Source organism: Hyla sarda, chromosome 3 (genome assembly GCF_029499605.1).
Source record: "Hyla sarda isolate aHylSar1 chromosome 3, aHylSar1.hap1, whole genome shotgun sequence".
Taxonomy (NCBI): Eukaryota; Metazoa; Chordata; class Amphibia; order Anura; family Hylidae; genus Hyla; species Hyla sarda.
In genome coordinates, this window is record NC_079191.1 from 20,578,996 (window position 1) to 20,593,638 (window position 14,643).

General features: G+C 43.0%; 1 protein-coding gene across 2 annotated transcripts in view; it reads left to right on the forward strand.

Annotated features, from left to right (window-relative positions):
- Positions 1-13,014, forward strand: part of FDFT1 (farnesyl-diphosphate farnesyltransferase 1) — a 45,619-nt gene extending 32,605 nt beyond the window's left edge. For both annotated transcript variants that reach the window (XM_056563847.1, XM_056563846.1), the window contains 4 exons: positions 3,933-4,124; positions 8,188-8,364; positions 11,151-11,303; positions 12,452-13,014. In XM_056563847.1, coding sequence (XP_056419822.1) covers positions 3,933-4,124; positions 8,188-8,364; positions 11,151-11,303; positions 12,452-12,664 — 735 coding nt within the window. In that variant the 3' untranslated portion in view covers positions 12,665-13,014. The remainder of the gene's footprint in view (positions 1-3,932; positions 4,125-8,187; positions 8,365-11,150; positions 11,304-12,451) is intronic.
- The last annotated feature ends 1,629 nt before the right edge of the window (positions 13,015-14,643 follow it).

The window sequence follows — 14,643 nt, forward strand, 5'->3', positions numbered from 1 at the left end:
TATATATCAACTGGCTCCAGAAAGTTAAACAGATTTGTAAATTACTTCTATTAAAAAATCTTAATCCTTCCAATAGTTATTAGCTTCTGAAGTTGAGTTGCTGTTTTCTGTCTAACTGCTTTCTGATGACTCACGTCCCGGGAGCTGTGCAGTTCCTATGGGGATATTCTCCCATCATGCACAGCTCCCGGGAAGTGACATCATCATTGAGCAGTTAGACAGAAAACTTCAGAAGCTAATAACTATTGGAAGGATTAAGATTTTTTAATAGAAGTAATTTACAAATCTGTTTAACTTTCCGGAGCCAGTTGATATATTTAAAAAAAAAAGTTTTTGCCTGGGATACCCCTTTAAGGTTGTTATTTTCTGTCTTAAGTGCTTCTGATGACACGTGTCTCGGGAAACGCCCAGTTTAGAAGAGGTTTGCTATGGGGATTTGCTTCTAAATTGGGCGGTTCCTGAGACACGTGTCATCAGAGAGGACTTAGACAGAAAAGAACAACCTTAACTTCAGAAGCTCATAAGTACTGAAAGGATTAAGATTTTTTAATAGAAGTAATTTACAAATCTATTTAACTTTCTGGAGCCAGTTGATATGTTAAAAAATTTTTTTTTCCTGGAATACCCCCTTTAAAGGGGTATTCCTGCATTTAAAAACAGACCCCCTATCCACAGGATTGGGGATAAGTGTCTGATTGCAGGGGGGGGGGGGGGGAGTCTGACCCCTGGGGGCCGAGACTGCTCCCCCCCCTGCATTGAGAGATTTGTCAGCACACACGCAAAGCATTGTCTATGGCAGCGTTTCCCAAAGAGTGTTCCTCCTGGCCTTTTCAAAACAGTTGTAGTTTTGCAACAGCTGGGGGCACACTGGTTGGGAAACACTGGTCAATAGGAGCGGCAGATATATCTGAGCGATTAAAACATTTTTATCTTTATTTTTTTATCAACTGGTGCCAGAAAGTTAAACAGATTTGTAAATTACTTCTATAAAATTTTTTGTCCTTCCAGTACTTACTAGCGGCTGTATATTACAGAGAAAGTTAATTTATTTTTCTGACCACAGTGCTCTCTGCTGACACCTCTGTCTGTATCAGGAACTGTCCAGAGCAGCATAGGTTTGCTATGGGGATTTTCTCCTGCTCTGGACAGTTCCTGATATGAACAGAGGTGTCAGCAGAGAGCACTGTGGACAGAAATAAAAAAAATCCAAAAAGGAAAAGAACTTTCTCTATAGTATAAAGCAGCTAATAAGTACTGGAAGCATAAAGATTTTTTAATAGAAGTCATTTACAAATCTGTTTAACTTTCTGGCACCAGTAGATTAAAAATTTTTTTTTTAATCCACCAGAGTACCCCTTTAACTTTGGTACCTCTGGCTCTTTCACAGACAATGCTTGGAGCGTGTTCTGACCCACCGCTCAATGCACTGGAAAGGTTTGGGGCCCCAGTCTGGATATTGCGAGCGCCCCCAAGAGGTCGGATCACACCCAGAAACAACCCCCCCCCCCCCACATGATCTGGGACTTTTTCCCTATCCTGTGCATAGGGTATACATTTTTAAGTGCTGAAGTACCCATTTAAAGGGTAACAAATGTTTTCAATAAACTGGTGGCAAAAAGTTAAACAGATTTGTAAATTACTTCTTTTAAAAAATCTTAATCCTTCCAGTACTTATCAGCTGCTGTATACTCCAGAGAAAGTTGTGTAGTTCTTTCCAGTCTGACAACAGTGCTCTCTACTGACGCCTCTGTCCGTTTCAGGAACTGTCCAGAGCAGGAGAGGTTTGCTATGGAGATTTGCTCCTGCTCTGGACAGTTCCTGAAACGGACAGAGGTGTCAGCAGAGAGCACTGTGGTCAGACAGAAAATAACTACACAACTTTCTCTGGAGTATACAGCAGCTGATAAGTACTGGAAGGATTAAGACTTCTAAATAGAAGTAATGGACAAATTTGTACAACTTTCTGGCACCAGTTGATTTGAAAACATTTTCCACCGGAGTACCCCTTTAAGTCTTTGATCATGCCAACTGCATAACAGATTGGAAAGCAGAATGTCAGGTGTCAGGCAGAGACTGTCAGGATCCTGGAGAGATGACTGGATTGGTCTTCTCTGCTCTCATATACACAGTACACAATGGGGTTTATTTATGAAGAGTGGAGTTTTTAGTTTTCTTTGTGGGTTTTTTGATTTCCAACAGGTATTTACTTAGGTTTCCCTACATTTTGCACTTTTCCACTTTTCCCGTTTTGCGTTTTATTTACAATTGTTCTGATCTGTCGGTTTTTCCTCAGCTCAAATCCACCACATTTTCCGTGGAAACCTTTAGTAAATATGTTGGGATTTTTCAAAACTGTCGGGGCCACGCCCACTTTCTGCCATGGCCACGCCCCCTTTTCTGGTTGTTTTTCTTGTAAAATGATGGGTTGTGGTTTTTTTTTTTTTGGATGCAAATTGTGTCGCATGGAACATACGACACAATTTGGGCACAAAACCTAAAAAAAAATAAAATAAAAAAGTCGGGATCACGTTAGTAAATAAACCCCATTGAGCGCTGTGTCATGGACCTCCATTGGATTTCCAATAGTAGCTCTAGAGCAGTTGTGGCCATAAAGTCGCGCTCTACCATAGCAGCTGTGTGTGACGCTTCTTTCTCCTTGGCCGTCACACATGGACTAGCTACTACTGGCAGGTCTTACGTCTCACATCGTCCTCCATGTTGGAAGGCTATAAAAACATATTATTTTCATCATAGAGCGTTCACAGCTTCAATACATTAGGCATATGGTCAATAAAATGATGTCCCTCCCTTCTGGGGTCCCCCTTATTTCTGGATGTATATCAATGTGCTTTGAAGCTAGCCACCAAAGTCGGCACCCTGTCCGCAAAACACCTTTAAAGTGGTTGTGGCGTCTGGTGTACGAGTTTACATGGACCTCCACTGGTCCTGAAAAAAGCTTCAAAAATCACATAAATGGTAAAATAAATAAAGTTATAGCTGTATACCAAAAATGGTTAAAGGGGTACTCCAGCCCTAAGACATATTATCCTCTATCCAAAGGATAGGGGATAAGATGTCTGACCGCGGGGGTCCCGCCGCTGGTAACCCCCGCAATCTTTTATTCGGCACCCACCTCTTTGAGCAGCACGCCGCGCTGCCAGCTCACAAACTACCAGGTGCCGACCACGGAGCCAGAGTATTGTGACGTCACAACTCCGCCCCCAGCTGACTTCACGCTCCCCCCCCCCCCCCCCCATGCAAGTCTATGGGAGGGGTAGTGACGGCTGGAGTATTGTGAAGTCACGACTCCGACCCAGTGTGATGTCACACCTCGCCCCCGCTATGCAAGTCTATGGAAGGGGGCGTGACGGCTGGAGTATCGTGACGTCATGACTCCGCCCCCGTGTCATGTCACGCCTCGCCCCCGCTATGCAAGTCTATGGGAGGGGGCGTGACGGCCGGAGTATCGTGACGTCACGCCTCGCCCCCCGCTATGCAAGTCTATGGGAGGGGGCGTGACGGCAGTCACGCCCCCTCCCATAGACTTGCATAGCGGGGGCGGGGCGGGACGTCACACGGGACAAAGTCGTGACGTCCTGGTACTCCGGCCCCGTGGTCGATACCTGGTAGTTTGTGAGCTGGCAGCGCGGTGTGCAGCTCAAAGAGGTGGGTGCCGAATGCAAGATTGCAGGGGTCCTCAGCGGTGGGACCCCCGCGGTCAGGCATCTTATCCCCTATACTTTGGATAGGGGATAAGATGTCTTAGGGCCGGAGTACCCCTTTAAACAGTGTTCGCTCCGGAAGATGCTCTAGACCAGTTCAGATCTTTGGTGTAAGTGCTGGGGGGGGGGCATCGATATCTTATGTATTAGTCAATTTGCCGATTATATGACCCGAGTATTAACGCTGATGCCTTTGCCTCTCCTGCCCAGTACTGTCACTACGTGGCCGGGTTAGTGGGGATCGGTCTGTCCCGACTGTTCTCCGCCTCAGAAATGGAAGACTCCATTGTTGGTGAGGACACAAGACTCTCAAACTCCATGGGCCTTTTCCTGCAAAAAACCAACATCATCCGAGATTACCTGGAAGACCAGATGGACGGAAGAGAATTCTGGCCGAGAGAAGTGAGTACAGGTCACACCCTCCCGTCTCCACGTCCCCTCTACTCATCCCTCTCTGCTTATTAAAACACATTCCCAATAACAATGCTCTATATAATGCCCCCCCCTAAATAAAAATGCCCCACACTGTCCCCAAGAACAAAAAAAAACCTTTATACTGTGCCCCCTGAATAAGAACCTGCCCTACACTCTGCTCTCTGAATTTGAAAATGCCAAGCAATGTGCCCCAAAATTAACCCCTTAATGACCAAGCCCATTTTCACCTTAAGGACCAGGACAATTTTTTTTTTTTTTTTTTTTGCGTTTTCGTTTTTTCCTCCTCGCTTCTAAAATCCATAACTCTTTTATATTTCCATCTACAGACCCATATAAGGGCTTGTTTTTTGCGTGACCAATTGTACTTTGTAATGAAACCTCTCATTTTACCATAAAATGTACGGTGAACCCCCCCCAAAAAAATTTTTTAGGGAGGAAATTTAAATGAAAACCACAATTTTGCACATTTTGGAGGGTTTCGTTTTCACACTGTACAATTTATGGTAAAAATGACGTGTTCTTTATTCTGTGGGTCAATACAATTAAAATGATACCCATGGATAGATACTTTTATATTTTTGTACCACATAAAAAAAAATCTAAAACTTTTTGTACAAAATCAGTAATTTAAAATTGCCCTATTTTTGACCACTTATAACTTTTAAATTTTTCTGTGTATAGGGCGGTATGAGGGCTCATTTTTTGCGCCGTCATATGAACTTTTTATCAATACCACATGTGCATATATAAAACTTTTATATCATTTTTTATACATTTTTTTAATTTTTTTTATGTGACAAAAAAAGCTGCATTTTTGGACTTTTAAAAAAAAAAAATTTAAGTTTACGCCGTTCACCGTGCGGCATCATTAACATTATATTTTGATAGTTCGGACATTTATGCATGCGGCGATATCAAATATGTTTACACTTTTTGGGGGTAAAATGGACAATTTTAATTGGGGGAGGGGATTTTTCACTTTTTTTTTTTTTTACTTTTTTTTTATTTATTTACATTTTTCAACTTTTTTTTTTTACACTTTTTATGTCCCCATAGGGGACTATCTATAGCAATCATTTTATTGCTAATACTGTTCAGTGCTATGTGTAGGACATAGCACTGATCAGTATTATCGGTGATCTTCTGCTCTGGTCTGCTCAATCTCAGACCAGAGCAGGAGACGCCGGGAGACGGACGGAGGCAGGTGAGGGGCCCTCCATCCACCATTACAAATGATCAGAGCGCCGCGGCAGCGCTGTGGGCGAACCGATCATCTATTTTATTATGCGCATTGCTGTACAGATCACGGCATCTGAGGGGTTAATGGCGGACAGCCGCGGATGTCGGCCATTGCCGGCGGGTCCCCTGCCGTGTATGATGTGAGCAATGCTCCGACGTAAACAGGACGTAAATGTATGTCCAGGTGCAGGAAGTACCGCCAAACCAGGACTTACATTTACGTCTGTGGTCGTTAAGGGGTTAAACTGTGCACCCTGATGTAACTATGGAACCCAGCCCCCAAATTGTGCCATTTGATTTTATGCATCCTGGTGTAAAAAGGGGCACTCTCTGTTCCTCCTGATGCACCTACATTGTAAAAGAATCCTAAATGAATTGCAAAAAAGATAAAATAAAAAATGGAACCTCGGCACATGCTTCTCCAAATGAGTATCGCAAATCCAGTGTAAGGGTACGTTCACACGGGCGGATTTATTTGCGAGTTTCCCACTGCTTATTTGAAAGGGGGCGGGCTCATCTCGGCTGTCCGCAGCAGATTTTCCACGGCGGATTTTACGCTGCGGAAAAAAATCCGCCGCAAGCCCTATTGAAGTCCCTAGGGTCTGCGGCGGATTTTCCCGCAACATAAAATACGCCGCGGAAAATCTGCTGCGGATAGCTGAAAAGAGCCCGCCCCCTTTCAAATACGCAGCGGGAAACCCGCACATAAAACCTGTTTCCAGCCATACTGGCACACAATACCCACCTGCCGGCGCTCCGCCAAAGTCTACTTCATCATCACCCCCCTTAGATACTACATTATTACCCCCTTGCAGCACAAAGACTGCGCCGTGTGATTGGTCCGGGAACTGAGCAGGGCCTCCTTTTACCACTGAATCTATTGTGCGGGGGCGGCGCAGAAGCAGCATGGACGCACACTCAATTCGTTGCCTTCCCCATAGACAGCAATGTATTCTTGTACTCATCCCTCTCTGCTCCAGTATCTTCTGCTTTTGCACCACATTCCCACAGTGTTTCCTCTAAAAAACAACAATGCCCTATAGAGCAGTGGTTTTCAAACTGTGGCCCTCCAGATGTTGCAAAACTACAATTCCGGGCATGCTGGGAGTTGTAGTTTTGCAACAGCTGGAGGGCCACAGTGTGAAGACCGCTGCTATAGAGCATCCCCCTGAATAAAAATGCCCCACACTGTCCCCAAGAATAAAAAAAAAAACTTCATGCTGTGCCCCTGAATAAGAATCTGCCCCACATTGTTTTCTGAATATGAAAATATCAAGCGCTGTGCCCCAAAATGAAAATGACACCCAAGCTGTGCCCCCTGTTGGAACTGTGGAACCACTCGCCCATCCCCCAAATTGTGGCATTTGATTTTATGTTTCCTAATGTAACAAGGGGTCTGCTCTGTGCCCCCTGATGCAACTAAATTGTAGAAGAAACAGGAATGATTCACAAAAAAAAAAAAAATTAATAAAATGATGGAACCTCGGTCGCGTGCTTCTCCGAATGAGTAACGTAAATCCAGTGTAACAAACAAACAAAATATTTATTTTATAAAGTGCAACTGTTTCCTGCCATACTGTGACACAATACCCGCCTGCCAGCGCTGCCACTTAAGTTTTCCGGCAAGTCCTCTTCAGTGGAAGCAGATGGCGTGATGTCCCCATAGACTGCAATGTCTTCCAGGCGGTTTCTGCAAAAAGAACAAGCAAGTTCGGCGGCAGAATTTCGGCTCTAAAATTCTGTAGTGTGCAGTATGCAGTGAAATCCCATTACCAACAATGGGTTTCTGCTGCACCAGAGTTTCCGAGTGGAATTTTACTTAAAAATTCCTTAGTGTAAACCTATTTGAATATAATATAACCTTTTAGTATAGTTTTCGAATAAATGTAACAATAAATAACCCAGTGACTTAATTTAGATTTTTTTTTAAATAAATACCGTAAATAAATGTGGTTGGCTTCTTTTAGTTTAAGGCACCCTTGTACTTCCTTAGACCACAACATTATTATTATTATTAATTTATTATTATATTTTTTGTATTTTATTATTATTATTTAATTATTATAATAGATATAGTAATGATGATAATTAATAAAATATAATAATAATATAAAAATGTAATAATAAAATAAAATGAATCAAATAATAATAAAAGAAATAAAATAATATTAATAGATAAAAATAGATATAATAATGATGATAATTAATAAAATAATAATAATAAAATAAAAATGTAATAATAATTAAATAAAATGAATCAAATAATAATAGAAATAAAATAATATTAATAGATAAAATAGATAAAATAATGATAATAAATAAAATAAAATAATAATAAAATAAAAATTTAATCAAAATGTAATAAAATGAATAAAATAATAATAAAATAATAATTATTATAATATTATTATTTTATTTATTTTATTCATTTTATTAATTTTTTATTTAATTTTTTTTATTATTATTATTATTTTATTAATATTATTGTTATATAATAACTAATAAAACAATTTTTTTTAAATTATTATTATCTATGCTTGTGAGTCCTATAGTCAGTTAAGTCTTGGTCAATCTAGAGCAGTATTTCCCAACCAGTGTGCCTCCAGCTGTTGCAAATTTACAACTCCCGGCATGCCCGGACAGCCAATGGCTGTCCGGGCATGCTGGGAGTTGTAGTTTTGCAACAGCTGGAGGCACACTGGTTGGGAACCACTGTTCTAGGGTGATTGTAGTGACTCCTTTCCCTGCAGCACTATGAGCAAAACCAATACAGACTTGATTCTGTTTGCAGGTGTGGAGCAAATACGGCAAAAAGCTGTCGGACCTGGCCAAGCCGGAGAAAATTGTGCCTGCCGTGCAGTGCTTGAATGAACTGGTGACCCACGCGTTGCAGCACGTGCCCGATGTCCTGCTCTACCTGTCCCGGCTGAGGAACCAGAGCGTATTTAACTTCTGCGCCATCCCGCAGGTGAGTGGAATAAGGCAGGAGGGGGAAATCTGCTTTGGCGCTTAATTGACTGGAAATGCACCTTTTTAAAGGAGTATTCTGGTGGAAAACAAAATTAAAATCAACTGATGCCAGAAAGTTATACAGATTTGTAAATTACTTCTGTATAAAAATCTTAATCCTTCCAGTACTTAAATCAAAAATGGGGGGGGTAAATGCCCAAGGGAAGTGCACTTAAAATTTAACCTTTAATTATGTTTGTTTAAAATGACACCACAAACACCATAAAGTGACCCATAAAAGTCTCATTAAATAGTAAATCTATTGTACCAAGGATATTTTGGCCCAACGCGTTTCTACTGTCATCTACAGTTTCCTCAGGGGAATATTTATGGTACATACAATACACTAGTCATTCTTCAGTTAACAGAATGTATTGTATTCAATAGATTGATATGAAGTGTGTATATAAACTATCTGCTCTAGTTCACTTTTCTAGCAGAGAGAAAACACACACAAATATAAAACACGATACAGAGTACCATACCGGACCTATATGTTTCTGGTGTGCCCTTAATTCACCAAATAAACTGTTATTAGGTCCGGAGTCGGCATCGAGCGCAACCCACAGTGGTGGGGAGCCAGTTTATCAGCTGCTGTATGCTCCAGAGGAAGTTGTGTATTTCTTTTCTGTCTGAGCACAGTGCTCTCTGCTGACACCTCTGTCCATGTCAGGAACTGTCCAGAGCAGGAGCAAAGCCCCATAGCAAACCTATCCTGCTCTGGACAGTTCCTGACACGGACAGAGGTGGCAGCAGAGAGCACCATATTCCTGGTCCATGTCTCCTATCAAATACTGAAGCTTCGAGGAATTCTCCTGTGTGAACCTGGTCTACACTGAAGGGCTCTTCTTATCGTTCACTATTGAATGGGGGACTACCACCATTTATTTACATTACCACCCCCCCCCCCCCCCTTTGCGTAATGGAGATAGTTGAAGTGATTGGCGCCAAACTTCTTAAGACGCTCATCTTTAATTTAGCAAATTTTAAGGGGGGAGATAAAAACTTGTGCACAATTTTTTTTTTTTTGAGACTGCGCCCACTCACTTTTAGTTGCACATCACAACTTGCATCATCTTAGCAGCTCAGTTCATTGGCCTAAACTTGACGTCAACTTCTTAAGGCCTTAAAGGGTCCGGTGGAAAACCATTTTTTTTTTCTTTTTAAATAAATTCATGTCAGAAAGTTAAACAGATTTGTAAATTACTTCTGTTTCAAAATCTTAATCCTTCCAGTACTTATCAGCTGCTGTATACTACAGAGGAAGTTGTATATTTATTTTCTGTCAGACAACAGTGCTCTCTGCTGACACCTCTGTCCATATCAGGAACTGTCCAGAGCAGGAGAGGTTTCCTATGGGGATTTGCTCCTACTCTGGACAGTTCCTGACATGTACAGAGGTGTCAGCAGAGAGCACTGTGGTCAGACTCGAAAAATGTATACAACTTGCTTTGTAGTATACAGCAGCTGATAAATACTGGAAGGATTAAGATGTTTTAATAGAAGTAATTTACAAATCTATTTACCTTTCTGGCACCAGTTGATTAAAAAAATATTTATATTAGTTTTTCACCAGAATACCCCTTTAAGGACAATGGATGTACATTTGCGTCCTGTACATGAAGAAACCGCTTCACGCACAGCAGGTTCCGGCTGCTCTAACGCTGGTGTCCGCCATAAACCCTTCAGATGCTGTGATCAATACGGCATCTGAAGCATAACTGGGGGGCTTAGTAAGACTCGGACCAACCATGGCATGAGAGCAGTGGTCTGATGAGCCAAGATTGGCGTCTGGAGGTCCCCTCACCTGCCTCCCTTTGGCAGACCAGACAAGTAAATTGCTGATAATACTGATCAGTGCTATGCATATGATTGCTATAAATAGTCCCTTATGGGGACAGATAAATTTAAGTAAATAGTAAAAAAAAAAAAAAATATGTAAATAGGTTATCCAGGAAAAAAAAACTTTATATATATATATATATATATAATCTATCTCAATATATCAACTGGCTCCAGAAAGTTAAACAGATTTGTAAATTACTTCTATTAAAAAATCTTAATCCTTTCAGTACTTATGAGCTGCTGAAGTTGAGTTGTTCTTTTCTGTCTAAGTGCTCTCTGATGACACCTGTCTCGGGAACTGTCCGGAAGCAAATCCCCACAGCAAACCTCTTCTACACTTTGCAGTTCCCGAGACAAGCAGAGGTGTCAGCAGAGAGCACTGTTGCCAGACAGAAAAGAACAACTCAACTTCAGCAGCTGATAATTATTGGAAGGATTAAGATTTTTTAATAGAAGTAATTTACAAATATGTTTAAATTTCTGGAGCCAGTTGATATGAAAAAAAAAATCTTTTTCCTCTGTTTTTCCAATTTTTGCAAAAGAAAAAAATAAAAGTTAAATAAATTCGGTATTGGCGCGCATTAAAACGTCCAAACTATTTAAAATATAAAGTTAATGATCCTGTCCGGGCATGCTGAGAGTTGTAGTTTTGCAACTGCTGGAGGCACACTAGTTGGGAAACCACTGCTGTAGAGAATGTATCTGAAAAATAGGACTGCTTTTTTTCTTTTATTACCTATAGACATGATACCCGGGGATGTGATACCCCGCAGCGTTGGAGCGGGAGGTCTCTGGGACGCAGCTGCAGTTACTCTTTGCCGTTTTCTTTAGGATCTCTTATAAAGTGAAGAGGTCAGAGATGTGATGTATAAATCTAATAAATCCTCCTTGTGTCCTCAGGTCATGGCCATCTCCACACTGGCCGCCTGTTATAACAACCAGCAAGTGTTCAAGGGAGTGGTGAAGATCCGCAAGGGACAGGCAGTGACACTGATGATGGACGCCACCAACATCCAGGCGGTCAGAGCCATCATGTACCAGTATGCGAACGAGGTAAATAGAGTCTTTGCGCTATGTACAGAATCCACAACACAAGAGTTAGATCTTTCATTCCTATTCATTTAGAGGGGTAAAAAACCATTTTTTTTTTCATATCAACTGGCTCCAGAAAGTCAAACAGATTTTGTAAATAACTTTTATTTAAAAAATCTTCCAGTACTTATCAGCTGGTGAAGTTGAGTTGTTCTTTTCTGTCTGACAACAGTGCTCTCTGCTGACACCTCTGTCTGTCTCAGGAACTGTACAGAGTAGGAGCAAATCCCCATAGCAAACATCTCCTGCTCTGGACAGTTCCTGAGACAAGCAGAGGTGTCAGCAGAGAGCACTGTGGTCAGACAGAAAAGAACAACTCAACTTCAGCAGCTGATAAGTACTGGTAGGATTAAGATTTTTTTTTTAATAGAAGTAATTTACTAATCTGTTTAACTTTCTGGAGCCAGTTGATATGAAAAAAATGGTTTTTCACTGGAGTACCCCTTTAAAGAGCATTTTCTCCCCTTTCAATGTCTGATCAGTTACTGTAAGGGTTCGGTTACTTCAGCGAATGCTAATTTCCTGTCATTGTTTACCAGGCACAGCACCTTATATTTGATAGTGGCTGTACCTGGTACTGCAGCTTAATGGGTTGCGTCCTCCCGCAGCACCCGGCGTTCTAAACAAATGCTGGGTTCCTGTGGCAGTGGTCGTGACGTCACGGACACGCCCCTTGTGATGTCACACCATGCCCCCTCCATTCATGTCTATGGGAGATCGTGTCGGCTGACACGCCCCCTCCCATAGGCATGAATGGAGGTGGTGTGGTGTGATCCCACCGGTCTCCGACTCTGAGCATTCTGAACAAAATGTTCAGAAGGTTGGAGTACCCCTTTAAGTGGATGAGATTGAGCAGTGGTACCAGGCTAAATCTTAACCCTTAGTGTGGTCTTGAGCCGGGTAAGAAAAAAGAGGATGGGGGGAGATTGATCAAAACCTGCCCATAGCAGTATTGATCACTGCATCTGAAGGGTTAATGACAGACACAAGTGCGATCGCTGATGTCCTGGCTTCTGTGCATGTCCTTAAGGCCAAAATGGGCTGCGATCTTATGGGGTTAAACGTCCCTTCAGTCTTCTATATTTATTTTATTTCTCTCTCTCATTCAGATCTACCAGAAGATCCCCCTGACGGACCCCTCCTCTGGACGCACCCAGAACATTGTCTCAACCATCCAGAAACTGAGTCTGTCCAGTGGCCCCCTGGAGTCCCGGCACGGCTTCTCCCCCATCTATCTGTCATGTGCTATGCTGTTGGCCGCCCTCAGCTGGCAGTACCTGAGCACGGTCCAGGCCTCAGAGGAGGTGCACACAGGCCAGTGACCAGGGGCACGATATCTTCAGACCGGAAAACTCATCTACACAGCCCTTCATATGGTAGTATCCCGTAATGTGCCCCCTTATCCCAGAGGATTATGGGACAGGATAGTTCAGTTCGGACAAGATCTTAGCACTTAAAGCACATTTTGTCTGGCATCGTTTGACTGGACTTGATCTGGGGAGGGGGGTTTGGTTTAAACAATACAATTTCCCATCAGCCACTTTGTTACAGTATGTTTATAACTGGACATTATTAATGACTGGATCGATTGTGGGATGACCCATCGGGACTTGGTAATTTGGAGATTTATGTCACCTATATAGTGAAGGAGTAGGAGTCACGTACTGGAGTGGATGCAGAAGCTCTATCATCTGGATTATTGGAATATCGAGGGTTAGGTTGGATTGGGCACATGCCACCAGTTTTTTCAGTTTGATCGGTCACTTGCCACCAGTTGTTTCAGTTGGATCAGGCACGTGCCACCAGTTGTTACGGTTGGATCGGGCACGTGCCACCAGTTGTTTCAGTTGGATCGGGCACATGCCACCAGTTGTTTCGGTTGGATCGGTCACGTGCCACCAGTTGTTACGGTTGGATCGGTCACGTGCCACCAGTTGTTACGGTTGGATCGGGCACATGCCACCAGTTGTTACGGTTGGATCGGGCACGTGCCACCAGTTGTCTCGGTTGGATCGGGTACGTGCCACCAGTTGTTTCACAGCTGCTTGAAGGCCATGTCTCTTGGCTGTATGATGACAATACAGTCTGATTCTAAGAGGGAAGCAGAACTTTCGAGAGACTGTGATGGGAACAGTCCTCCTCCACCATCAGACCTGCTGAAGACACGGCCAAACGTATGTGATATTGATCCGTGGCCACCAACCTTTGGTTCTTCATCCACGTTCAGAGCTTTAGTTTCCCAACCTAACTGGAGGACTATAGGTTAGGGACCAAGGATGCGAATGGTCCCGATGACTATGGTCTATGTAATGGCCAGACCCCTTGACCAATGAAAATAATTGGACAGGTTTTGACTTTATTCCTGGCTGCCGTTCTTGTGTCCCTCCAGATAAGCGGCATTGGGGGGGTGCTCAGCAGCTGTACATCTCCTTTAAGCCTCTAAGTCAGTGGCCCTTTAGATGTTGCAAAACTTCAACTCCCAGCATGCTCGGACAGCCAACGGCTGTCCGGGCATGCTGGGAGTTGAAGTTTTGCAATGTCTGAAGGGCCACAGTTTAAAGGGGTAATCCTCTTCATTTTGTTCCGAACACTTGGAGCTGGCGGCAGGGTTCGTCGCCACCACGTCCCCTCCCATAGACTGAGGGGACGTGACAGTGACTTCACGACCCCACCGCCCGCACCCAGCCTTCTAAATGAACACCTGGTGCTATACAGAGATCGCGGGGGTCCCAGCCGAGATCATGGGGGGGGTACCTAGCGGCGGGACCCACGCGATCAGACATCTTATCCCCTTTAAGACCACTGATCTAGGTTAACCAAACAATGGTTGTCAATAAATCTGACAATCTCCATTCTTGAAGATTCATTTTGTTAAATCGTATACAGGCAGCACCAAGGTGGGGGGGGGAGGGGAGTCAGTGCTGCGTTATTGGGCCCTCCCCATTGGGAGGCACACCTGTCCCGTGTACCTTTTGCCGCATGTCATAGCGCAGATCTCATTGTGATTCTCTATACCTCTGCTCCACTCACAGGAGGCCATGTCAGGAATGGTTGGCATTGTGACATTGTTATACAATGTGTTTTAATTTTTATTAAATAAAATGATTCAATGGAATTCATCACTCTAGTTTTGGCCGGGGCCGCAAAGGGATTTGGGCGTAGGTCTGAACCCTGGAGATACCCAGGAAAAGTCCGCGTCCACCTATGCACGGACCAGCCAGCAGCGTCTCTATTCTGTTTGTCGAATCTGGAAAAAAGAAGGGTGTCCTGTAGGTTGGGTGCAGTAAAAGAAAAAATTTTA